The following is a 27555-nucleotide window of genomic DNA, read 5'->3' on the forward strand; positions in this document are numbered from 1 at the left end:
CTCAGTAGCTTTCAATGTACTGCAAATGTTTTAAAAATCTATGATAAACATTAGCTTAAGCAGGCATATCTGCATTATATAAAGAAAAAAAAGGAGCTCATCAGCTTTATTCAATATATTGCAATATTGCAGTAACTTCAGAAATAATATATTGAACTTCCTTGTGCATCTTCAACTAGTCAGAGCTTCTGATGGTGACGTGTGTACTGCCCCACATTCCTTTTTAATGTAATATATTATACATGACAAAGGTGTTGTGAAACCAACCATGGCAGTGTATGAGCTACTATAGTGTACACATGCCTACAGATGCTAATTGCCAGCATATTTATTTTGCAGAAAAAAAATATTCTTACAAGTACAAACAAGAGAAAATCTGCAGATGCTGGAAATCTGAGCAACACACTCAAAATGCTGGAGGAACTTAGCAGGCCAGGTAGTCGATGTTTTGGCCCAACTGTATTTTTTTCCATAGATGCTGCCTGGCCTGTTGAGTTGCTCCAGCATTTTGTGTGTGTTATTCTTACAAGCAGATGTTCAGGAGTGACTCTTAGCTTCTTCTAAATTAATTTTTTTTAAAAAAATCATCTACTAAAGATACTTAAGCATTACAAGTAAATAAACTTGGTTAATAGTTTGCTTATAACAATCAAATGCTCTTTAATTTCAAACACATTCAATTCTACCTGTGTTGTTTGTGCAAAGACATCACTTTGGTATGAAAGTCTTGGTTTTGATCAGGCATAAAGTGAAAACTTTCAATGTACCCAGGATGATGCTCAGAAGGATTGTACTCGCCAAGTTCAGCTGCAAAGTTTAAGTGACAATACAAGTTAATAATTAACACTCCACTGTCTTGCTTACATTTTAGAGAAAATAACCTTTTTGGACATATGCATTTTTAAGCAATTATTATCAATATATATGTTCTAAAGCCAGGCCTATATACCAGCTTTAATTTTTTACAGTAATATTTTTGCAATAATTTGAGTTAGTTTGTTATTCCATGCAACTGCTTCTTCTGAATTAAACATTTTAATGATACAAAGTGTACTGGAGTACAATCCCTTTAAGAATGTAGAATAGCAGCTGGATTTATTTTCAGCTTTGATAACGTAAATTCCGTTGTATAAACCGAGAATTTGGCCCCACATTTCGGTCCTAAAATTAGGGGGTCAGCTTATACAGAGGGTACCAACTTTGGAAAAATGAATACACGGAAGACAGGTCGTATTTATTGGCTGTTTGAGTCAGATACAAAAGAAGGTACAAATGCTTATGAAATCTACAAAAAAGGAAAAGATCTACAAAACACATTCTGTTTCTCAATTTACTTGTACACACTGTTGTCGTCAAACGTTCAGAGATTGAAACTCTCACACTCTTCATTATCTGACTCTCTGAAAATCGCGTCCCATTCTTCGGCACATGAATTCTTTGAATGGTTTGTTTAAACTCACATCTAGTGGCTGGAGCACGGACGTCAAACCACTGGAGATGACTGCAATGTCCGAATATTCAGCTTTCAATGCTGCTTTTGTCTCACCTGACAAGTGCGCTTTGAGTATGTCCCAGACGTTTCCTTCCTGAAATCTTATTCTCAAGGTCGCTCAGCAACTTCTGAGCAATCTTTGTTTTTTGTCTCAACACAAGATCACGTCTATTCTTAAATCGGGTGCACCGACTTCGTATAGCTCTGAAATTTTCGCTGACCTCACGGTGTTTTTCGGCCCATTTCAACGCTTGAACTCGAATCATTTCTCTGATAACAATGTATCCAGACGATTGCTGGTGATTCACCGACTCTAAAACTTTTTCTTCCAGTTCTGGCCACTGGCATGTTTTCCCACAGTTTGCACATTTCCTCTTTAGCATTTCCCTCAGCATGTCCTCTGCCTTTCTCCACTCTCTCACTTGTTTCTCATTTACACTAAACTTCTTAGCAGCTACAGAATTATTTGTTCCTTTAGCAAAATCAACAATCTTCAGCTTGAAGCCAGCATCATATCGCATTCGTTTTAATCTTTTGTACATGGTGGTCGCAAACTCAATACTGAGTGCATGTACTGATCCCGACACCCTGTGTTATGTTTTAACGAGATTACCATGGGTGCTAAATGATTTCATGGGGATTACATTTCAGAGGATTCTTTACCATTGCGAACCTAATCCAAAACTTCCCTCCCTGATCCAAAACCTCTACAAAAGGCGTCAGTTTATACAAAGGTAACATGAAAAAGTTACTTTATTAACCTTGAAAATGGGTGGTCGGCTTATAGTCCGGGTTGGGTTATACACCGGAATTTACGGTAGTTTTAGTGGTTGCACTTGCATATTCAATCTACAAGTTTACAAATTTATGAATTTGAAACTGCAAGTTTAAGAAAGATCCTGGACACTAAGTTGATGCATCATTTGTAAATGCACAAAGTATTTAAGCTAATCAATTTTTTCCCCAAGAGAATCCACTAAAAACAGATTGAAAAAGTGTTAAAGTTTCACTACTTACATTGGACTGCATAGGAAGCAAGTAAGATTGCTTTACTGTGTGGACAAGGCAATCTGGGAAACAGACAAACTTAGATGTCATATTATATAACAATTACAGCACGGAAACAGGCCACCGCGGCCCTTCTAGTCCATGCCGAACTTTTACTCTCACCTAGTCTCACCGACCTGCACTCAGCCCGTAACCCTCCATTCCATTCCTGTCCATCTATCTATCCAATTCAACTTTAAATGACAACATTAAACCTGCCTCAACCACTTCTGCTGGAAGCTCATTCCACACAGCTACCACTTTCTGAGAAAAGAAGTTTCCCCTCATGTTACCCCTAAACTTTTGCCCTTTAACTCTCAACTCATGTCCTCTTGTTTGAATCTCCACCGCTCTCAATGGAAAAAGCCTATCCACGTCAACTCTATCTATCCCCCTCATAATTTTAAACACCTCTATCAAGTCCCCCCTCAACCTTTTACTCTCCTAAGAATAAAGACCTAACTTGTTCAACCTTTCTCTGTAACTTAGATGAAACTCAGGCAACATTTTAGTAAATCTCCTCTGTACTCTCTCAATTTTATTGACATCTTTCCTATAATTTGGTGACCAGAACTGTACACAATACTCCAAATTTGGCCTCACCAATGCCTTATACAATTTCAACATTACATCCCAACTCCTGTACTCAACGCTCTGATTTATAAAGGCCAGCATACCAAAAGCTTTCTTCACCACCTTATCCACATGAGATTCCACCTTCAGGGAATTATGCACCATTATTCCCAGGTCCCTCTGTTCTACAGCATTCTTCCATGTCCTACCATTTACCATGTATGTCCTATTTTGATTAGTCCTACCAAAATGTAGCACCTCACATTTTTCAGCACTAAACTCCATCTGCCATCTTTCAGCCCACTCTTCTAACTGGCCTAAATCTCTCTGCAAGCTTTGAAAACTTACTTCATTATCCACTATGCCGCCTATCTTAGTATCACCTGCATACATACTAATCCAATTTACCACCCCATCATCCAGATCATTAATATATATGACAAACAACATTGGACCCAGTACAGATCCCTGAGGCACACCGCTACACACCATCCTCCAATCTGACACACAGTTATCCACCACTACTCTCTGGTGTCTCCCATTAAGCCACTGCTGAATCCATTTTATGACTTTGATATTAATGCCTAACGATTGAACCTTCCTAACAAACCTTCCGTGTGGAACCTTGTCAAAGGCCTTACTGAAGTCCATATAAACAACATCCACCGCTTTACCCTCGTCAACTTTCCTAGTAACCTCTTCAAAAAATTCAATAAGATTCGTCAAACATGACCTTCCACGCACAAATCCATTTTGACTGTTCCTAATCAGACCCTGTCTATCCAGATAATTATATATACCAACTCTAAGAATACTTTCCATCACTCTACCCACCACTGACGTCAAACTCACAGGCCGATAATTGCTAGGTTTACTCTTGGAACCCTTTTTAAACAATGGAACCACATGAGCAATATGCCAATCCTCCGGCACCATCCCCATTTCTATTGACACTTGAAATATTTCTGTCAGAGCCCCTGCTTTTTCCACACTAACTTCCCTCAAGGTCCTAGGGAATATCTTGTCCGGACCTGGAGACTTACCCACTCTTATATTCCTTAAAAGCGCCAGTACTTCCTCTTCTTTAATCGCCATACTTTCCATAACTACCCTTCTTGTTTCCTTTACCTTACACAATTCAATAATCTTCTCCTTAGTGAATACCGAAGAAAATAAATTGTTCACAATCTCCCCCATCTCTTTTGGCTCCGCACATAGCCATCCACTCTGATTCTCTAAGGGACCAATTTTATCCCTCACTATCCTTTTGCTATTAATATAACTGTAGAAACCCCTTGGATTTATTTTCACCTTACTTGCCAAAGCAGCCTCATATCTCCTTTTAGCTTTTCTAATTTCTTTCCTAAGATTTTTTTTTACATTCTTTATATTCCTCGAGCACCTCATTAACTCCAAGCTGCCTATATTTATTGTAGATCCCTCTCTTTTTCCAAAGCAAATTTCCAATATCCCTTGAAAACCATAGCCCTCTTAAACTTTTAACCTTTCCTTTCAACCTATCAGGAACATAAAGATCCTGTACCCTCAAAATTTCACCTTTATATGACCTCCGTTTCTCTAGTACATCCTTCCCATGAAACAAACTGTCCCAATCCACTCCTTCTAAATCCTTTTGTATCTCCTCAAAGTTAGCCTTTTTCCAATCAAAAATCTCAACCCTGGGTCCAGACCTATCCGTCTCCATAATTATATTGAAACTAATGGTACTGTGATCACTGGACCTGGTGCTCCCCAACACATACCTCCGTCACCTGCCCTATCTCATTCCCTAACAGGAGATCCAACACTGCCCCTTCTCTAGTTGGTACCACTATGTATTGCTGCAAAAAACTATCTCGCACACATTTGACAAACTCCAAGCCATCCAGCCCTTTTACAGAATGGGCTTCCCAGTCTAAGTGTGGAAAATTAAAATCTCCCACAATTACAACCTTGTGCTTACTACAAATATCTGCTACCTCCTTACAAATTTGCTCCTCCAGTTCTCTGTCTCCATTAGGTGGTCTATAATACACCCCTATAAGTGTCACTACACCTTTTCTTATTCCTCAATTCCACCCAAATAGCCTCCCTAGATGAGTCCACTAATCTATCCTGCCAGAGCACCTCTGTTATATTTTCTCTGACAAGCAATGCAACATCTCCCCCCTTGCCCGTCCGATTTTATCACACCTGAAGCAACGAAATCCTGGAATATTTAGTTGCCAATCACACCCCTCCTGCAACCATGTTTCACTAATAGCTACAACATCATATTTCCAGGTATCAATCCATGCCCTAAGCTCAACCACTTTTCTTACAATGCTCCTAGCATTAAAATAGATGCATTTAAGAAACTCTCCACCTCTTACTCTCTGTTTATCCTTAATGGAGCAAACAATTTAGTTATCTTTTTCTTCCTTCTCCCCTACATCTCCAGTCTGAGTGCTCCTGATCTCTGTCCCCTGCCTATCCTCCCTCACACACTGTCTACTAGCTTTCTCTATTTGTGAACTAACCTCCTCTCTCCTAGTCTCTTCAATTTGATTCCCACCCCCCAACCATTCTAGTTTAAAGTCACCTCAGTAGCCTTCGCAAATCTCCCTGCCAAGATATTGGTCCCCCAGGATTCAAGTGTAACCTGTCCTCTTTGTACAGGTCACACCTGCGCCAAAAGAGGTCCCAATGATCCAAAAACTTGAATCCCTGCCCCCTGCTCCAATACCTCAGCCACATAATTATCATCAGACATAAATATTCCATGATTAATATGCACTGCATTTTTTTTATCCATTTACAATAAACCCAATCTCCTAAACAGGTCAAAAACAGAAAAAATATTTTTAAGCTTAAGATCGATAATGCAATCTTATAAACTAGAACTTGAACACAAACCTTTAATATTTACTAGCACTGCTAGTGAAACAAATGACAATTTCAAAATTTTGCACAGAAGATTATTAAATGGTATAGATGTCGATCAAAAAAAAAACTTAAGAGAACTATTTCTTATTATTTAAGTAAATGTCGATCAATTACTGTAGCATTTGGTCATTCAAACAAACTACAGGGTAATTGAGCTGAAAAGAATGAGAGCCCCAAGGCGCAGGCCAAGCGTTTCCTCATTAACAGTCTCAACATTACACAACCTTGATATCTGGTAAAGCTCCAAGACTCAAAACTTACTTAAACTTACTTTTGGAATAAACAGGCATTTAACCCAAATTAAACTACTGCTGCTAATTATTTGGGTGGAAAAATGATCTGAAAGTAGGAAATGCTAAAATCACAGACATTAAGGCATTCTTTGCACTGCAAACAAGAAATGGGACACAGAATCAAAATAAAATGCTGCCAGAATGAACCACATGTAAAGGGAAAGTCTATTGCAGTTATTCTCTTAAGTGGTAGAAAAGACTAACATGGCCTGGATGGAACCAACAGGTTGTAGCTTAGTTGCATCTTTAACACAGTTATTACCCCCACCCCCCTGGAAAAAATATTAAAATATGACAAAATGGATATTCAGGATTTCAAAATAAAGGAAGATTTGCAACAGTAGCTCGATTACTTCTGAAAACAGTTATAGACAAACAATTTGACAATAATTGCTCAAAGAATTGAATGGATGATGGAGTAAGAGGAAGTGTAAAACACAGAGATGGAACACATCCAGAATGCTATACCACAGATAAAGAATGAGCAGGTTAATACAAATTTTCTCCTCAAGCTTTCTGCACATATGCACATTTATATTATTACATTCACTTCTTTGACTTTGATTCCAATGTGTTTTGGCAGTGAAATACATGTTTGTTTTGACCAATTTTGAGCTTACCAATTTCCAATACATCTAAGAAGTAGTGTTGTGCACATGATCATAAATTTCTCTTAAGCACTGAAATAATTAGACATTTTTAAAGAAGGGATAAATGAAACACCGGCAAACTTGAAAAAAGTTGAATGTATTAAAGAATAATTACGAACACAAGGAAATGTAAATTGAAGTTCCTTAACTGAGGAAGAATATTTTATTTAGGGCAATCAAACATTAGTAAAACAAAACAGCAACACCTTACCGGCCGCATTATAAATTCTGCTTATATAATCTGGTTCCATCAACACTTTCAGAAGCAGATTACAAATGCATTTTCCCCTGTACTACACATTCAGAGCATGTGACTGAAGAAGTAGCTCCACTCCAAAATAGTAACTTCCACTTTAAATTTGGAGAAACAAAAAATCAAATCTTTTCTCAAACTCCTTAATATTCCTGAAGTAATTCAGTGAAGTGTATGCACAAATAATGCCTGGTAGAAATGCTATTATGCAAGTGAGTAGTTAAAATTTCCTTCATTTGTGCAACTGAATCGAGTTTCTGGGTCAGAAGAACACAATTTGATAGTTTCTTTACATACAGTAGATATATGAATAATGAAAGGTAATCACATGCAGGAGAGATCAACAGATTCAGCATGTTGGCCTGCCCAAAGATACTGTTTTAAGAATGTTAAGTAAGCATTTAGGAGAAAATAATTACCTTCCATCAATAAATTCTTTCCTCAGTTGTAAAAAATACAGATGCCTGAAAAATAAACCAGAAAAAAATCAATGTAAATAGAGAAGACACAACTACAGAAGGCATTTGTAGAATGTGTAGTTTAATAACTAATACATTCTGATTTGAAAACATTTTAGCTGGGATGATGATATGCCAGACAAAAACATTTAAAACATTTAGAATGCACAAATAAACACAAAAAGCAAGAATTTTCAAATTCTTTGTATTTTCTTTGAAAAATCTCTAGCTCAACTCCAGTTGCTGGCACTAACACAATATTATTTGAAACAAACATTAAGTAATAGAGTCAGAGAGCACACAGCACAGAAATAGGCCTTTTGTGCCAAATTGGTATTCTGCCTAGTCTCATCAACCTGCACCTGGACCATAACTCTCCGTACCTCTCCATCAATTTTAATATCCTTTCCCTCAGAAGAAATAACAAAAATGAAGGGATATTTCTCCCCAACATTTGTATATGGACAACACTGTTCCTTGTAACAATTAGCTATTTAGATTCCAGAAGGATTTTCCCCAATATTACCAAATGAAAATATAGTCCAGGATTTTGAGTTAAAAGGCATTCAGAGTACTTCATCTTAAGACAGTTCTCAGCACTTAGCTGAAAGCATTATTGTAGAGTTAGAACAATGTGCTGCCCACAGAATATGATCAGATTCAAATCAAAAACGGAAAGTGTCTGAAAAGTCAATGGGAGGGGAACTACCAGGGATCAAAGGGCAAATCTGATAAATAACAAAAAGTGAAGCCAAAGTTCAAAATTCTGAACAATGACAAACAACAATTTATATTGTATGTTTCTAAAAAGGAAAGAGCAATTTCAAAAACTAAAATCAAGCTAATAGAAGAAATGAACAGAATCAGGCAGTTTTCATGAAGGGAAATGGGACTGTTGATTTTTAGGATCGAGATCCTCTGTCTGGTTCAGATGAAAGGTCTCGACACAAAATGTCACTTGTCCATTTCCTTGCAAAGATGCCGCCTAACCCAATTGCTCTTCCAGCAGCTTATTTTTGCTTCTTATTCTAGCATCTGTAGTCTCGTGTCAGCTACATAAAAACAATTTTTTTAATTAAATAAGGCTTTATTTCAACTAATTTGCTTACTCATTTTTATGCCATTTGATGTCTTATCAATAGCAACTGATAATCAATGAGAGATCTGACTACGTTATGCCTCTTGACAGAAAATGAATGAAACCTATATGACTATATGAAGGCACAGCATTTGGAAAAAATCTTCTATAGCAAGACTAACTGAAAACATGTCAAACACCTTCCAAATTAGTAACGCAATCACCATTTTCAACTTGGTAATGTTCCAGAACTACCTGAAAACAGCTGAATTTTCGGACAAATATGCAGTCCAGAATCATTTCAGTTAAGTCTGTTGTTTAACCTTGGAAGTGACATCATGGAAACTGTTGGATCCAAGTATCAAAAACTATAATTTTATGATTTGTAAGTTTTTGAACAGTATGGAACTTATCACATATTTAGATTTTGGTGTAACAGTTAATTGAATTGTTTGTAAAAACACCAACACCTGCAAAACCATTTATAGAAACATAGTATGTGCATTATATTGAACTATTATTTTATACGGTGTACTTACAGGCACATTGCCTACCTTGTCTGTTCTTGTTGTAGAGAATTTGGGTCAGTTACAAAAAATCTCACTCGAAAATTAAGTGCGTCGCCTGTAATATTTTAAATTAGAAGAAACATTTACTGTTTTGTAAATATCCTCTTTATATATAATTGCTAGTGCTAGAAAATTAAGTTTTTGTAATCCAACTAGCTAGCATCCAAATTGATCACTCTGTTTAGTATAACCAAATACACACTGAAGCTTGCTCATCACTGCTTCAAGAACGTGGCTTGTGCTTTTTCAAAAGTTTCTTGATTATATAAAACCATTTTATTAACTTTTTTATCCTTCTAAATTACACCATTGGATGCACGTGATTTTGTGCATCTCTGATGGTATGGTATCTACCACAAACTGGAAAGTGACTTATTAGGCATTTTGAGACCATCAGCCCATTGCTAGCAAGAAGAATTCAATCTAGATCCAGGAGTTTAAAGCAACTAACTACCAAATTATTCAAAAATTTAACATTATTTTTAAAAGTGAATCTATTACAAGAACCATAAGGTGGAGCAGTTTCTTGCGCTAGAGAGAACAGCAGGTTAATTTTCAACTAGCTATAGCCAGTTTGCTCTACCAATCCATCACTGACATTTGACTCCACTATTTCTGTGACCCACTCCAGGGCCTTCCGCTGAAGTTAAATGAAGGACAAAATGATTAGATAAAAGCCCACACCATCATGTGTCTAAAGGTGTAAGGTGACAAAAAACTTCTATACTTGCATAATACTCTGAGCAAGATTACAAAGATGATATGCAAGAGTTATAAAGTGCAGGAGTTATAGATTGCTTCTTAAACAGTGTGATGTTATGTGGTCTATATGGGAGTTCAGTACAGGAGGAAGAGAAGTCAAATGTCTCAAAAATTTACAAACTTGAAACATTTAAGCATTCAACAATTTATTCACTGTTTCAATGGTTAGTCCAATTAGTATGCACAATTAAAATAAAATCATTTACTCGAAAGTAAAATTTAAATAGTTTTACTCTTGGCAGTGCAGACAACATGTATGACCTACAGAAAGTCATCACCTTCTTCGACAGTCTCAGGACTAGAGACAGCTTGCTTCTAGTCCAGTTTTGTGGGTTCTAAAGTGGCTAATGTTGCAACTCCAGATTCTTCCATAGATGGTGCAGGAGTTGCCAAGTGGATAGGTAGGTGAGTGTCTTGTATAGTGGTCTGTTCCTTCTACCATTTACTAACAGGTCTATGTGTATGGGCTCAATTTTCTCAATATTAATCACATGATTTCTGTTACTATGATGAAAGGGGCCGGGCCTAGGAGAGATGGAGGTTGTCACTTCTCTTTCAGAACATCCTTGACTTAGTTGTTCTGACTGCCCAGTAATTTCTTCCCATGAGAGCTCAGAATAAAGTACCTATTTCAAGAGTCTGCTGCCAGACATGCAAACATCTTTGGCAAGTGCAAATCACAGTCCGAGTAGGGTACATGGATCTCATCACCAAACTCCAAGGTAATGATAGTACAAAAGACAGGGCAAAGGAGATTTGCAAAGACCTCACCACATTTCTAAAGTACCCAAGTGCATCATAAATTAAAGGCTTTTGATCAAAAGTGGGCTGAATGGCCTTCTTTCTTTCCATAAATGTTTATGATCCTGCAATGACACTTAACAGCAAATCAACATCAATATATGTTTGGCACAGCATTGTGGGCCAAAGGGCCTGTATTGTGCTGTAGTTTTTCTATGTTTCTATAACTGCAAAAGCTAAGTTAAGTATTTATGGGTGGCACAATGATAGAACAACTAGCTCAAGCAGGGACCCACGTTCAAAAAACAAATTCAAATGCCCTTGTGGAGTCTGCATGTTCTCCCTGTAAAAATAAAATAATGGAAGTGGGGGAGGGGAAGAGAAGGGAAATCTCATTTTTCTTATAAAGATGTTATTGGCTATAAAGCTACATATTCCTTGCAAAGTTATAAGAATTCTATATTCAACATTGTTTGCGTTCTTCATATTTTACTCGAAGGTAACTCTTGATCTTGTGTAGCTAAGTGAAATAAATCAGGTTGGTTTGTGATATTAACAAAAGCCACTACAAGTCAATCTACTCACCTTTAAGCTGTTTCCGGATAGGTTTGCTTGGCTCAAGCCACCTCTGTACATGAAATTAGTGAATCCTTGTTAGTTTTTCCAAACAAGACCCAAAATGCATATATAATAAAAATCATACTTTAGCAATAAGTATACTCACAGGGCACTCTATTGAATCATCTATAAACTGTAAACCAAAATATTCCTTTTCAATCAATTCCAGGTGTTTATAGGCCATATTCAACAGAACTTGACCAGTGTCTTGTTTCTGCAAAACAAAACATAGCTGCTATTTTGTAGTAAGAGCATAATCACGCTGAGATTGTATAATCCGGGCAGCAGTTTCCCATAATTCCTTCTGAAAGGTCTCTGTCCATTTTCCCCTCAATAGCTGAACCTGGCTCAAAGAGGAATGTGGAAGAGTGGGCAAGCCTTAGAAGCGACAATATAGGATCACTTGCTAAGCAGCAAAAAAAAAAGCATTCAATAGACAAGCTAAATAATCTCATTCAATGGATTAAACAGAGGCTCTTTAATCATGAATGATGATGGAGCTAATGGGAGGAAGCTGCTCAGTCAATGGTGGGACCCTGAAGATGATAGCTAAAGAAAAGGCTGAAGTACTTAAAACTGTTTTCAGCCAGATGTGTCAAACAGATATCCATCCTGGCTTCCTCCAAAGATCCCAACAGAAGACCGTCAACAACACTCACTCCATAAGATAAAAAGGCTGAGAGCACTGGATACAGTAAAAGCTGCAGAATGAGACAACATCCAAGATGCAATAAAAGATCAAATGATATCCAGCTGTAATACTGAAGATGTGCACTCCAGAAATAGCTGCTCCTCTAACCAAGTTATTCCAGTAAAGTTATAATACTGATATTGCCCAACCAAGTAAAAACATTGATTTCTCTAACTTCTGGTATTTTTGCTCCATACTCTGCCTTCTCCCTCATTCTGGCTCCCCTCTTATTCCTTTTCTTCTCACCTACCACCTCCCTCTCGTGCCTGTCCTTCCCATGTTCCACTCTCCTCTCCATCAGTTTCCTCCTTCTTCAGCCACACATCACCTCCCAACTTCTCCCCAAACCCATCCCCACCCTCACCTTACCCCTCATCAGACTTCACCCATCACCTGCCAGCTTGCACAGCTTTCCCTCCCTCACCTTTTTATTCTGGTTTCTTACCCTTTCTTTCTGTCTGTCCTGATGAAAGGTCTTGGCCTGAAATGTCAACTGTTTATTCTGCTCCATAAATGCTACATGATCTGCTCCCCGCCATCCCCCCCTCCCCAGCATTTTGTGTCTGTTGTTTTAGATTTCCAGCAAATGCAGAATTTCTAGTATTAATGTAAAAGACTGTCCAAGTGCATCATGGTCCAATCAAATCATGACAAATTCAATGCAACTAATTATTGTCCACCTACTCTTAATCATTCAGCAAAGCAATGGAAGCTACTATTGTCAGTACTACCATCATCATTATTGACTTTAAAAATCTGCTTACTGATCCCTAAAATGGGTTTTGCAGGACCACTCCCTTAAGATAACATCAAAGTATTATGTAGATGTGGATCAAAGAACAGAATTCCAGAAGTGAGCCGAGAGTGACTGCCCTTAACATCACAGCAGCATGTAATAGAGTACGACATTAAGACATTTTGTAAAATTCAAACACCAAAAACGATAGCACTTCATGGTTGCGGACAGCACCTTGCACAAAAGGTGTCAGTTTTGGTTGTCAGAGGTTAAGGCAGCATTGCAAGCGTTTCCCATCATCAGGTGATTCACGAATAACTCTCCTGCCATCATAAGGTCAGAAGGGATATTCACTGAAGATTATGTCATTTGAATTCCACCCAACTTAACAACAGTAGTAGCCCCTCTACCTACATATATACAAATAGCACTTTGAAATGGGCTGGTAGGCAGTGAGTAACAGTCATGCCATTAAAGTATAAGGCAATGACCATCCACAAAGAAGATTTAAACCATATTAAATAGTATTACCATTGTCATGTGCATCACTATCAATATCATGTGTGACCTCGGATCAAAAATTCCACTGAACCAGTCATAGTCATATATTCAAAGAGTTACAATGCACAGAAATAGACCCTTTGGCCAAACTTGTTATGGCTGACCATAACCTTTTTTTTAAATCCAAATGCCACTTTAACATTTTAAATGTATCTGTTTCAACAAACCCTTCAGGAAGCTTGCTTTAGACCCTAACACCAAAACAAATAGGAGCAGGATCAAGCCATTCAGCCCATCAAGGCTGCTCCACTATTCATCATTTCCCTCCCAACCCCATTCTCTGGCCATCATTCCCTACATAACCTTTCGCACCATATCAATAACCCATCAATCTCTGCCCTAAATACACCAAAAACCTGGCCTCCATAGCTGCCTGTCGCAATGAATTCCACAGGTTTCACCACAAGAAACATCCCCTTCACATCCACTCTATCTAGGCCTCTCAATATTCGATTGGTTTCAATGATATCCCCGCCCCCCATAATTCTTCGAAATTCCAGTGAAATCAAGCCCAGAGCCCAGAATCATATCTGCGATCCTCCTCTGAACCCTCTCCAATGTCAGCACATCCTTTGCTAAATGAGGGGCCCAAAACTGCTCACAAGGCTCTAACTGCGCCTCACCGATGCCTTATAAAACCTCAGCATTACATCCTTTCTTTTATATTCTAGTTCTCTCAAAACGAATACTAACATTACATTTGCCTTCCTCAATAACAACTCAACCTGCAAGTTAACCTTGAGAGAATCCTGCATGAGGGCTACCAAGTCCCTTTGCACTTCAGATTATTTGAATCTTTTCCCAGTTTAGAAAATAATCTATGTTTTTATTCCTTCTACCAAAGTGCATGACCATTTATTTCCCAACACTATATTTCATCTGCCATTTCTTTGCCTGTTCTTCTCTTCTGCCCAAGTCCGACTGTAGCCTCCCCGCTTTGAGAACACTACCAGCCCTCCACTGATCTTTGTATCAAAGCTGGTCACAAAGCAATCAATTCCATCATTCAAATCATTAACATACAAATAGAAGAGGTCCCAACACAACACCACTAGTCACTGGCAGCCAATCAGAAAAGGCTCCGTTTATTCCCATTTTTTGTCTCCAGCCAAAATCCAATGCTGTACCCATGAAAGTATCTTTCCTGTAATACCATGGGCTCTTATCCTGTTCAGCAGACTCATGTGCAGTAGCTTGTCAAAGGCCCTCTGAAAATACAAGTACACAACATCCACCGATTGTCCTTTGTCGATCCTGCTTATTATTTCTTCAAAGAATTCCAACGGTTTTATAAGGCAAAATTTTCCCCTAATAAATCCATGCGGACTCTGGCCCATTTTATTGCACACCTCCAAGTATCCCAAAACCTTATCCTTAACAACTGACTCCAATGTCTTCCCAACCATTGAGGTCAGGGTAACTGGCCTATAATTTCCTTTCTTCTGCCTCGCTCCCTTCTTGAAGAGTGGAGTGGCATTACAATTTTCCAGTCTTTTGGGATCACACGAGGCGAAGGTAGGAGATTGGGGCTGAGAGGCAACTAGATCAGCTGTGATGAAATGGCAGAGTAGTCCTGCTGGGCCAAAAGGCTTAATTCTGCTCTACATCTTATGGTCATAACAGAATCTATTGACTCTTATTAAATGGTTTTAATATACCTATCAACTTCTGTGTGGATAAAGAGGTCCTTCAGATCCCCTTTAAATCTTTCCCTTTTCACTTTAAACCTCTACCTTCTTGTTTTACATTCCCCTAATTGAGATAGCACTAACTGTGCCTGTCCCTATGTTGTACTGTTTTATGTTCTTTGTGAATCATTGATTAGGTTTCATTTTATATGTGTGCAGTTCCAGTCTCTGCACTTCAGCAAAATATGATTAAACTAGCAACATTGTAAAAAACATTGTGTTGAATTATTTAGTTTAGGAATCAAATGGTCCTGCCATTCTTCATCTATATCCTTCCAAGTTTAATGTCCCAAAATGCATCACTTTGCACTCGTCCAAATTAAATTCCATCAGCCATTACCTTGGCCACTTTCCTATTTGATCTAAATCCTGTTATAACCTTGGACAACTTTCTTCAAGTTGCCCACTATACCATCAGTTTTATAAATATCACAGTTATAGATTCTGTGACTGGTGAGAGGCTGGATATCCTCATGCAAGTATCCTCATATCCTGTATGATACCTTGAGCTACAAGTCAGGAACACATTGAATGGATGAGTGCAGAAGCAACAACTCTGAAGCAGCTTTTCTCCAACTAGGAAATCCAGATTACTTGCTTGGCCCCTCATCAACCACCCTGAACATACATTGTTTCTATCCATGATACATAGTGGTTGCTGTTTGCACCAATAAGAAAATGCAATGGGTAGGCTTGCAGTGGTTTAAGGACGCAACACATTGCCACCTCCTCAAGAAGAATACCAATAAATGCCAGCCTTCCCAAAAACGTCTTAATTTCTGAATGTGATCTAAAATTAAGAAAAAATCATATTAACAGGGTAGATAATCAAGAAATCAAATCATAATGAATGTTTCACAACAATTAAAATTACATTAAATCAGAGACTTCTGAATTATCTTTAATTTCTTTCACTGAATTTTTAAGTTGAAGACCTCAACATCTGCAGAAAAGTTTGGTCTTGGATTTGATTCTCAAATCTGGGGGGAGTTTGTTTCTTTTTCTCCTGAATCAAGCGTGTATAGGCTAAGTTTTCCAGGTAATTGTTCAGATAGTCGTTAAAAACTTTTAGAATAAACATATTCCAGAAGCTTATCGAGAGGTGAGAAATGAAGAATTATTGTGTGAAAGGAAACCGCATGTGGAATAGGTACTGGGAAAATAAGAGTGTTTTCAGGAGAGCAAATGCTGAAAGGGAAATATTGGATGTAATTACAGTACAGTAGGCAAAGTTAAGCCATAAACAATTGATAAGTGTAATTAAGGAGACAAGAATCTTTCTCTCCAATTAGAGAATAATTGCTACTTGTCATGTCTGAATGCTAGCAACATATATGCATGAAAGCAATAAGTGCCTCTTTTGGAGGAGCTGTGAATGGGACTGAATACTTGCCCATCAACAAGTACCCCTTCTTAGATGTCAACAGTATCACTGAAGCAGCAGACAGCATTTAGCTCAGGTTCCTAGCCCAAAGGATGAATGTAACAACATCTTGGGGCAACTGTAAACTTTAATTATTTTCATGACTAGACTAATGGAGTATTTTCTGCTTGATTCATATTCACTTTAATAGTAATAATATCCTTTGTTTACATTTGTAATTATTCAAAGTAAGTAGATTACTGTATGTGCCATCACATTATTTGTAATGGAAAAAGGAAGGAAGAAAGGAAATAGCCTTTTAAACTCACGAGAGAGCATAGGCCATCAACTTTTTGCTGTTGATGTTTCTGTAGCAGGCAATTTCTTTTTTACGAAGTCAAGTTGATAGCTCAACGTTCAACCCAGCATGAATGGAAAGCGTGCCAGGGAAGTCGACTGGATTTGAACCCGGGAGCCATCACTCCGAAGTCCAGCGCTGATGCCACTACGCCACTGGCTGGCCAATGGAAAAAGGTTCAAAGTATATTTATTATCAAAGTATGTACACATTGTGTATACAACCTTGAGACTTGTCTCCTTACAGGCAGCCATGAAACAAAGAAACCCAAAAATATCCATTAAAAAAAGTCGAACACCCAGTGTGCGGAAATAAAATTAAATCGCGCAAACAACAAAAGTAAACAAACAGCATTCTGAGCAAAAGTGAGTCCACAGACACAAAGCCCAGAGTGGCCAGAGCAGGCCACAGCCTCAGCCCAGCGCAGACCTGAGTAAATGTCACAGAGCTTGGAGCAGGCCACAGCCTCAGCCTCAGTTCAGTGCAGACCTGAGTAAACGTCACAGAGCTCGGAGCAGGCCACAGCCTCAGGCTCAGTTCTGCACAGAGACAAGTAAATATCACAGAGCAGCGAGCAGACACGGAGTCTGGAGCAGGCAGAGCAGGCCACAGTGTCAGCCTCAGTTTAGCGCAGGGCTGAGTAAACATCGCAGAGCAGCGAACAGAACCGGCCCAACCCTTGCCTCTTGTCCCAACATGCTGTCTTTTTAATCAATCTGGCCCAGCATTTAAATTGTCCAAATATTGGGTTGTTCTTTGCACTTGGACCCGGGCAAATGAGTAAGATGGCAATTGGCCAAAATAGATAGAACATAGAATATTATAGCACAGGAACAGGCTTTTGGGCTCACAATGCTGGGCTGAACAAATTAAAATTGTTATCAAATGGCTAACTAATCTCTTCTGTCTATACAATATCTACATACTGCTGTTTTCCGGCGCATCCGATGCGTCTAACAAAATTGCTCTTAAAGGTCGCTAATGTTTCTGCCTCTAGCACAACGCCAGGCAGCACATTCCACCACTCTACGTGATCAGAAGATCTGCTCTGGGACCAGCAAGTGCCATCGCAAAGAGGGCAAGACAACATCTCTTTCATTGAAGTTTGCTTAGCCGTAGCATGTCACCTAAAACTTAGAGAAACTTCAATGGATGCTGTGGAAAATATCCTAACCAGTGGCATCATGGCTTACATGAATGCCCAGGAATGGGAAAGTCTACAGAAAGTGGTGGATACAGCCCATCAATGAGCACATTTACATGGAGTGTTCACCCAAGAAAGCAGCATCTATCATCAAAGGCTCCTACCAGCCAGGCCTTGTTCTCTTCTACCACTGGGCAGAAAGTACAGCAGCCTTAGATCCCATCCCATCAGATTCAGGAACAGTTATTACCCTACAACCAGCAGACTTCTGAACCGGCATGGATACCTTCATTCATTGCGTCACTGAACTGATTCTACAACCTACAGGCTCACGCTCAAGGACTGTGCAACTCAAGTTTTTAGCTCATTTATAATATTTATTTTTTTATTTGCACCATTTGTCTTCTTTTGTATACTTGGTTTATGTATAGATTTTCATAAATTTCATTGTATTTCTTGAATTCTCTGCTGCTCTCTTAGCTAAAAGATCCAAAAACTTGGACATTGTCTGCATAGAGGTCCATATCCTCCATTCTGATAAACTTGTTGAATTATAAGCGCAAGAGATTCTGTAGACACTAGAAATCTTGAGCAACATACACAAACTGCTATAGGAACTCAGCAAGTCAGGCAGCATCTATGGGGGGGGGGAGAGAAATAAAAAGTCGTCATTTTGACCCAGTATCCTTCATCAGGACTGAAAAAGAGGAAGAAGCCAGGATAAAAGGGTGTGGAAGGAGGAGTACAAGCTAGCAGGTGAGACCAGGTGTGGGGGAATGTGTGTGGGTTGCTGGATGACAGGATAGGTGGAAAAGGTTAAAGGCTGAAGCAAGAGGAATCTACTTTGAGAGGACAGTCAACCATGGAAGAAAGGGAATGGGGAGAGAATGAGAGGGATGTGATGAGCAGATTAGGAGAAAGGATGAGAGGGTAATTGTTTAATCGTTTGTCAGTCAAAAACTGCATTTCATTTAAACATTTTTCAATGATTTCAAGGGATTAACTTCACCTCGATCAGCTTTCAAGACTTACTTCCCAATTTGGTAATCCTGGAACAGTCAATGTTTGCTTTAAATTGTTTATGTGAAAATAAATAAATATAACCAAAACTAGGCATCAAGTTTCATTCAGGTCTGGAAATTTACTATCAATTTTGTACAGAATGACTTCATACCAGAAAATTAAAAATTTCCCTTTGATTCTCACATGCAACTGAAATAACTCAGGTCCTGAGTAAAGACTAATTATATTTCATTTGAGAATATTGCCAAAACATTTTTGCTGGTCCAATTTTTGAAGTTCAGATTATTAAAGTATTTTTAAAAACCTACTACTAACCTTTCAGCAAAACATCTAAGACTACAAAACAGTATGATGTGCTGAAAACTTAAAAGCCAGAACCAGCTGTGCTCTAACCGAGCTGTTCCATTTCAGTTACACTCATTTCTATCTAACAACATGGAAAACTGCCCATTTATGTCCTGTTTTAAAAAGACAAGACAAGCCAAATCTGGTTGATCACTGTACAATGTATTAATTAGTAAAGTAATAGAAGACACTCCTCTGCAGTTTTTTTTCTAACATCAAGGAGACTGCATCACATGAAACAAGTGTGGCATACTAAGTTAAATAGACGCACCACCTAGAGGAGTGCAAAGGACCCACAAATTATTAAAGGCAAACCCATAACATCTAAAAAATTGAGAATGTTGCTGATCTTACTTTATCTAGTAAGAGTGATATAGTTGTGGAATTGATGAATCAATGTACATAATATGCAGTGATGTCTCTATTCCTGTATACCATTTGCATCAATTTCTCAATCACAAGTTACAGCAAAATTTCAGTGATCAGGTGATCTCAATTTTCCCAGTTTTTACTTTACTTTGAAATAGTAATTTAAGATGTTATGCTACATTTTGTGCATGGGGTTCAGCCAACGCACAGGGAAATTTACCATTAAACAATTTCATAGCTCTACCCACAGAAAAAAAATGTCCATCATACCTTGAGTTGGAAGGAAGGTTAAAAAAAACTGGTTGAGAATGTTCCCAGTAAAGGGTAATGCATACTGGATGGCTCTGTTTAATTTGAACTGGAATAACAGCAAAAATTATTTGTTCTCTAATTTCTTTGGAAGGGGCCTTAAAGGCAATGAGTGCCTTGGTCAAATCATTATGACAAATAGTAATCCACATTTGTCATTCTACAAACTGGGTACTGCAACTTTGCTGCAAATCAAGTATTTTCCAGGATAATTAATCTACAAGCTTCTACAAATTCTGGCAGCAGGCTTGCAATACTGACATTGAATGAAAATGCATAATAATGAAGTTTTGTGCCACAGTATCATGCTGCCAAATACCTACTACTAATTTTAGACTGTGTAAGATAGCTATTTGGTATTATATCCAAATTCAAAAGGAATTGTCACAAACTTGATGGTTACTAATATAATAAGGAACCAACTTACATTGACTTTGAAGCTCTGCACATTATCATCCAGAAAATGAACATTGCAGACAACTTCTGATCGATGTTTGTCTCTTGGCATCTCGAGAACACGCATATGGTTTGGCTTCCCACTAAGCACACGAAATCGTGATGTCATCACTACACCTCCGATATCTAAATGTGAATATTAAAGACGTTATGCTAACAGCAAAACATGTCCCAAAGAAGTCAACAGTTGAGGATTAACCAGCAATCTGAACTATTTTGCTGATCATATAAATAAACTCTAAAATTGACACTTCATCAAAACTTCTGAGAGGATTAAAAAAAATATTACCAATAGTGCATAAATAGACTTTTCATAACTTTTACTGGAGGATTACAAGAATAGATGCACACGGAATTGAAAAAGTGCTTTAAAGACTCATCTTTAGGTCAAGTCGGGTCAGAGGACGAGAGATGATTCAGTCTGAACATATAGCTTTAGAAGTCAAGCAGACATCTCATATTTATGTTGGACTCCAAAGTAATAACTAAATGTTTAGGTCAATCACAACAGAGGCTTATGGAGAAGAGAAGTTATAAGCCGTGTCTCCCCTCTCTCATCATGGGAAATGTGAGATCGCTGGGGAATAAAATAGAAGAACTGACTGCGCTTGTCAGGAGTCAGAGAACATTTCGGGAGAGCAGTGTCATGTGCTTCACTGAGACGTGGCTGCACGAGGACACACCCGATCAAAGCGTTTCCATAGAGGGCTTCCAGACAGTTCGAGCTGACCGGAATTGCACGGAGAGCGGTAAGCGCAAAGGAGGGGGGCTGGCGGTTCTGGTAAATAACAGATGGTGCAATCCTGGTCATATTATGATCAAGGAACGGGTCTGTAGCCCGGATATTGAACTTTTTGCTGTTGGACTCCGGCCATATTATTTGCCAAGGGAAATCTCGCATGCAATTGTGGTTGTTGTGTACATCCCTCCCTCTGCCAACCCGACGTTGGCGTGTAACATCATTTACACCGTCACAGCCAGATTACAAACCCAGCACCCGACTGCCCTCATTACCATCTTGGGTGACTTCAACCAGGTTACCATGGCTAGAACACTGCCTAACTTCACGCAGTATGTGAGCTGTACAGCCAGAGGGGAGAGGACTCTGGATTTGAGCTAACGTTAAGGATGCATACAGCTCCTCTCCCCTCCCCCCACTGGGAAGGTCAGATCACAACCTGGTGCATATAAAACCCTGCTACGTGCCTCTGGGGAAGAGTAAACCTGCAACCTCGAGGACAGTGAGGAAATGGTCGGAGGAGGCTTATGAGGCGCTCCAGGGTTGTTTTGAGGTGACAAGACTGGCAGGCACTCTGTGAGCCACATGGAGAGGATATTGATGGGCTCAAAGAATGCATCACTGATTACATCAACTTCTGTGTGGACTGCAATGTTCCGACAAGAACTGTCCTTTGTTATTCAAATAACAAGCCATGGGTGACAAAGGACATTAAGGACATCCTGAACATTAAAAAGAGGGCGTTTAGAGATGGAAATAGGGAGGAGCTGAGGGCAATACAGAGGGACCTGAAAGCCAGGATCAGGGAGGCTAAAGACAGGTACAGGAGGAAGCTTGAGTGGAAACTCCAGCAGAACAACATGAGAGAGGTCTGGAGGGGGATGAGGACCATCACTGGGTTCCGGCAAACTAGCAACAGAGGAGCTGAAGGCAGTGTGGACAGGGCCAACAAACTTAACCTGTTCTTTAACAGATTTGACATTGTGGCCCCTGCCCATCCCCCACGAGTCATCTGTTGTTGGCCCCCAATCAACACATGTTCCACTCTCCCCTCCTACCCCTCCTCACAGTCCCCGACCCTGCTCTCATGAATATACCCCTCCCCCACACAAAACCACCAGGGTGAGCTTCACGTCTGAACAGGTGAGAAGACAGCTGAAACGTCTCAACCCAAGCAAGGCTGCAGGACTGGATGGTGTCAGTACCAGGGTGCTCAAAGCCTGTGCCCCTCAGCTATGTGGAGTACTTCGCCATATATTCAACCTGAGCCTGAGGCTCCGGAGGGTTCCTGTACTGTGGAAAACATCCTGCCTCGTCCCTGTGCCAAAGACGCCGCGCCCCAGCGGCCTCAATGACTACAGACCGGTGGCATTGACCTCCCTCATGATGAAGACCCTGGAGAGACTTGTTCTGGAGCTGCTCCAGCCTATGGTCAGGCCACACTTAGATCCCCTCCAGTTCGCCTACCAACCCCAACTAGGAGTTGAGGATGCCATCGTCTACTTGCTGAACCGTGTCTACGCCTACCTGGACAAGCCAGCGAGCACTGTGAGGGTCATGTTTTTTGACTTCTCCAGTGCGTTCAGCACCATCCGCCCTGCTCTGCTGGGGGAGAAGCTGACAGCGGTACAGGTGGATGCTCCCCTGGTGTCATGGATTCTTGATTACCTGACTGGCAGACCACAGTACGTGTGCTTGCAACACTATGTGTCTGACAGAGTGATCAGCAGCACTGGGGCTCCACAGGGGACTGTCTTGTCTCCCTTTCTCTTCACCATTTACACCTCAGACTTCAACTACTACACAGAGTCTTGTCATCTTCAGAAGTTTTCGGATGACTCTGCCATAGTTGGATGCATCAGCAAGGGAGATGAGGTTGAGTACAGGGCTACGGTAGGAAACTTTGTCACATGGTGTGAGCAGAATTATCTGCAGCTTAATGTGAAAAAGACTGAGCTGGTGATAGACCTGAGGAGAGCTAAGGTACCGGCGACCCCTGTTTCCATCCAGGGGGTCAGTGTGGACATGGTGGAGGATTACAAATACCTGGGGATACGTATTGACAATAAACTGGACTGGTCAAAGAACACTGAGGCTATCTACAAGAAGGGTCAGATCCGTCTCTGTTTCCTGAGGAGACTGAGGTTCTTTAACATCTGGCGGATGGTGCTGAGGACGTTCTACGAATCTGTGGTGGCCAGTGCTATCATGTTTGCTGTTGTGTGCTGGGGCAGCAGGCTGAGGGTAGCAGACACCAACAGAACCAACAAACTTATTCGTAAGGCCAGTGATGTTGTGGAGATGGGACTGGACTCTCTCACGGTGGTGTCTGAAAAGAGGATGCTGTCTAAGTTGCATGCTATCTTGGTCAATGTCTTCCATCCACTACATAATGTACTGGGTGGGCACAGGAGTACATTCAGCCAGAGACTCATTCCTCCAAGATGCAGCACAGAGCGTCATAGGAAGTCAATCCCGCCTGTGGCCATCAAACTTTACAACTTCTCCCTTGGAGGGTCAGACACCCTGTGCCGATAGGCTGGTCCTGAACTTATTTCATAATTTACTGGCATAATTTACATATTACTATTTAACTATTTATGGTTCTATTACTATTTATTATTTATGGTGCAACTGTAACGAAAACCAATTTCCGCCTGGGATCATCAATAAAGTATGACTATGACTATGACAATCAATATTTAGGCCTGGGGTGAGAAAAGAAATGAAGGAGGGAGAATGATGTTTGGTAACACAAGAGATTATCCACAATTGGAAAGAATGGAGATGGGTACACAAAATACACTGTGGCTATTTTATTAGGTACCTCCTGTACATAAAAGTGGCCACTGAGTGTATGTTCGTGGTCTTCTGCTGCTATAACTCATCCACTTCAAAGTTCAACGAGATGTGCATTCAGTGACGCTCTTCTGCACACAGCTGTTGCAAATGTGGTTATTTAAGTTACTGTCACCTTCTTGTCAGCTTGAATCAGTTTGGACATTCTCTGATCTCTCATTAATATGGCACTTTCACCTGCAGAACTGCCACTCACTAGATTTTTTTTTTGTTTTTTGCACCTTTCTCAGTAAACTCTGGAGAGTGTTGGCTGTGAAAATCCCAGGAGATCAGCAGCTTCTGAGATGCTCAAATCACCCTGTCCGCCATCAACAATCATTCCATGGTCAAAGTCACTTAGATCACGTTCCCTTTCTATTTTGTTGTTTGGTCTCCACCTCTTGACCATATCCGCACGCTTTTATTCATTGAATTGTTGCCCCATGATTAGGTATTTGCATTAACAAGGTGTACAGGTGTGTTCTTAAAAATATGCCACTGAATGTACTTAGAAAGGAACCGTTAGATTGGATAACAAGGAAAAGGATAAAGAGAACACAAAAAGCTTGGGAGAAACACAACCACAGAGCATACAACTGAAATATGAGAACAGGATGCATGAACAGAAATAAGGTTAAATGCTGTAAGTGATAGTAACAGTATAAATTCGTATTTTACAAGTAAACATTCATTCACGAAATTAGCCATTTCACCAGGAACACAGGGCATCTTTACTCCACTACAAAATGTCAAATTAAACACTAAATGAAAATCAAATTTAAAAAAAATACTGATACTGAAAATCTGAAATCAAAAAACATACAGCAGTTCAGACAACATCGGTGGAGATGAAGTATTAAGTTGAAAAAAAACATTTGTGAATACATTCTCTTTTCACATGTGTTACTTAATCTGCTGAATGTTTCCAGCATTTTCTGTCTTTATTACAATATACTCTCACTCATTTGGCATCCATGGGAATAATGATAGTGTGAGAATTGCTCAGGAGAAAATCATTGCTGTTCATGACAGTGTTCTGTACACTCATCGACAAATAAACCACCAAACTATATGTCATTAGCTTACCCCGTTAAAAAAAGAGTTAATACCATCCTTTTTACCTACCACAGGAGTTCTCTGGGGTCATTCTAGCAGCAGTTTATATTCCACCTCAGGCCAATGTCAAGCAAGCTTTAAAGGATCTGAGTAATGGGATCAGCATGCACGAAATAGCACACCCCAACGCCTTCACCATCATTTTGGGAGATTTTAACCAGTCCAGTCTGAAAAAAATCACTAAGCAACTACCATCAACAGATCACTTGCAGTACCAGAGGAAACAACACACTGAACCATTGCTACACCACCATCAAGAATGCCTACCATGCTACTCCACACCTTCACTTCGGGAAGTCTGGTCACCTAGCTATACTTCTACTCCCTGAGCATAGGCAGAGACTGAAGACTGCAGCACCAGCAGTGAGGACCAAGAAGATATGGACAAGTGAAGCACAGGAGCGCCTACAACACTGCTTTGAATCGGTGACTGGACTGTATTCAGGGATTCATCTTTGAATCTGGATGAGTATGCTGCAGTTGTTACTGACTTCAATAAAACCTGTGTGGATGAGTGTGTGCCTATAAAGACTTATTGTACATTCCCAAACCAAAACTCGTGGATGAACCAGGAGGTATATCGTCTGCTGAAGGCTAGATCTGTGGCATTCAAGTCTGGCAACCCAGGCCTGTACCAGAAAACCAGGTAAGATTTGCGGAGGGCTATTTCAAGGGCGAAGAGACAATTTCAAATGAGGTTGGACGCAATATCAGATGCACAGCAACTCTGGCAGGGTTTGCAATACATTACTTCCTACAAAGCAAAACCCAACAGTACGAATGGCAGTGATGCTTCACTACACCTTCTATGCCCGCTTTGAAAGGAAGAACACAACTAAAGCTGTGAAGATCCCTGCTGCACCTGATGACCCTGGGATCTCTATCTCACAGGCTGATGTTAAGACTGTCTTTAAAGAGAGTTAACCCTCGCAAAGCAGAAGGTCCCGATGGAGTACCTGGTATGGCTCTGAAAACCTGGGCCAACCAACTAGTGGGAGTATTCAAGGATATTTTCAACCTCTCACTGCTATGGGCAGAAGTTCCCACTTGCTTCAAAAAGGCAACAATTATACCAGTGCCTAAGAATAATAATAATATGGGCTGCCTGAGTGACTATCGCCCGGTAGCACTCACATTGACAGTGATGAAATGCTTTGAGAGGTTGGTTATGACTAGACTAAACTCCTGCCTCAGCAAGCACCTGGACCCCTTGCAATTTGCCTATTGCCACAATATCAACGGCAGATGCAATCTCAATGGCTCTCCACACGGCTTTACATCACCTGGACAATACAAACACCCAAGTCAAGATGCTGTTCATCAACTGTAGCTCAGCATTTAAATACCATCATTCCCAAAATCCTGATTGAGAAAGTTGCAGAACCTGGGCCTCTGTACCTCCCTCTGCAATTGGATCCTTGACTTCCTAACCGGAAGACCACAGTCCGTGTGGATTGGTAATAACATATCCTCCTCGCTGATGATCAACATTGGTGCAGCTCAGGGGTGTGTGCTTAGCCCACTGCTCTACTCTCTATATACACACGACTGTGTGGCTTGGCATAGCTCAAATACCATCTACAAATTTGCTGACAATACAACCATTGTTGGTAGAATCTCAGGTGGTGATGAGAGGGCGTACAGGAGTGAGATATACTAACTAGTGGAATGGTGCCACAGCAACAACCTGGCACTCAACGTCAGAAAGACGAAAGAGCTGATCGTGGACTTCAGGAACGGTAAGATGAAGGAACACATACCAATCCTCATAGAGGGATCAGAAGTGGAGAAAGTGAGTAGCTTCAAGTTCCTGGGTGTCAAGATCTCTGAGGATCTAACCTGGTCCCAACATATTGATGTAGTTATAAAGAAGGCAAGGTAGCAGCTATACTTTATTAGGAGTTTCAAGAGATTTGGCATGTCAACAAATACACTCAAAAACTTCTATAGTTGTAGTGTAGAGAGCATTCTGACAGGCTGCATCACTGATCACTGTCTGGTATTGGGGGTGGGGGGGGGCGACTGCACAGGACTGAAAGAAGCTGCAGAAGGTTGTAAATCTAGGCAGCTCCATCTTGGGCACTAGCCTACAAAGTACTCAGGACATCTTCAAGGAGCGGTGTCTCAGAAAGGCAGCGTCCATTATTAAGGACCTCCAGCACCCAGGGCATGGCTTTTCTCACTGTTACCATCAGGTAGGAGGTACAGAAGCCTGAAGGCACACACTCAGTGATTCAGGAATAGCTTCTTCCTCTCTGTCATCTGATTCCTAAATGAACATTGAATCTTTGGACACTACCTCACTTTTTTTTAAATATACAGTATTTCTGTTTTTGTATGCTTTTTTAATCTATTCAATA

General features: G+C 40.1%; 1 protein-coding gene across 4 annotated transcripts in view; it reads right to left on the reverse strand.

Annotated features, from left to right (window-relative positions):
- LOC134344332 (tyrosine-protein phosphatase non-receptor type 3-like) overlaps positions 1-27555 on the reverse strand; it is a 190360-nt gene that overhangs the window by 130413 nt on the left and 32392 nt on the right. For all 4 annotated transcript variants that reach the window (XR_010017417.1, XM_063043923.1, XM_063043921.1 and 1 more), the window contains exons 2-8: positions 20474-20628; positions 11566-11673; positions 11427-11469; positions 9324-9393; positions 7653-7697; positions 2510-2562; positions 687-807 (exon numbers count right to left, since the gene is read on the reverse strand). Coding sequence is in view for 3 of the 4 variants with exons in the window: in XM_063043923.1 (XP_062899993.1) it covers positions 687-807; positions 2510-2562; positions 7653-7697; positions 9324-9393; positions 11427-11469; positions 11566-11673; positions 20474-20628 (595 nt within the window). In the remaining variant the exon portion in view is untranslated. The remainder of the gene's footprint in view (positions 1-686; positions 808-2509; positions 2563-7652; positions 7698-9323; positions 9394-11426; positions 11470-11565; positions 11674-20473; positions 20629-27555) is intronic.

This window comes from Mobula hypostoma, chromosome 3, assembly GCF_963921235.1.
Source record: "Mobula hypostoma chromosome 3, sMobHyp1.1, whole genome shotgun sequence".
In the NCBI taxonomy this organism is placed as follows: Eukaryota; Metazoa; Chordata; class Chondrichthyes; order Myliobatiformes; family Myliobatidae; genus Mobula; species Mobula hypostoma.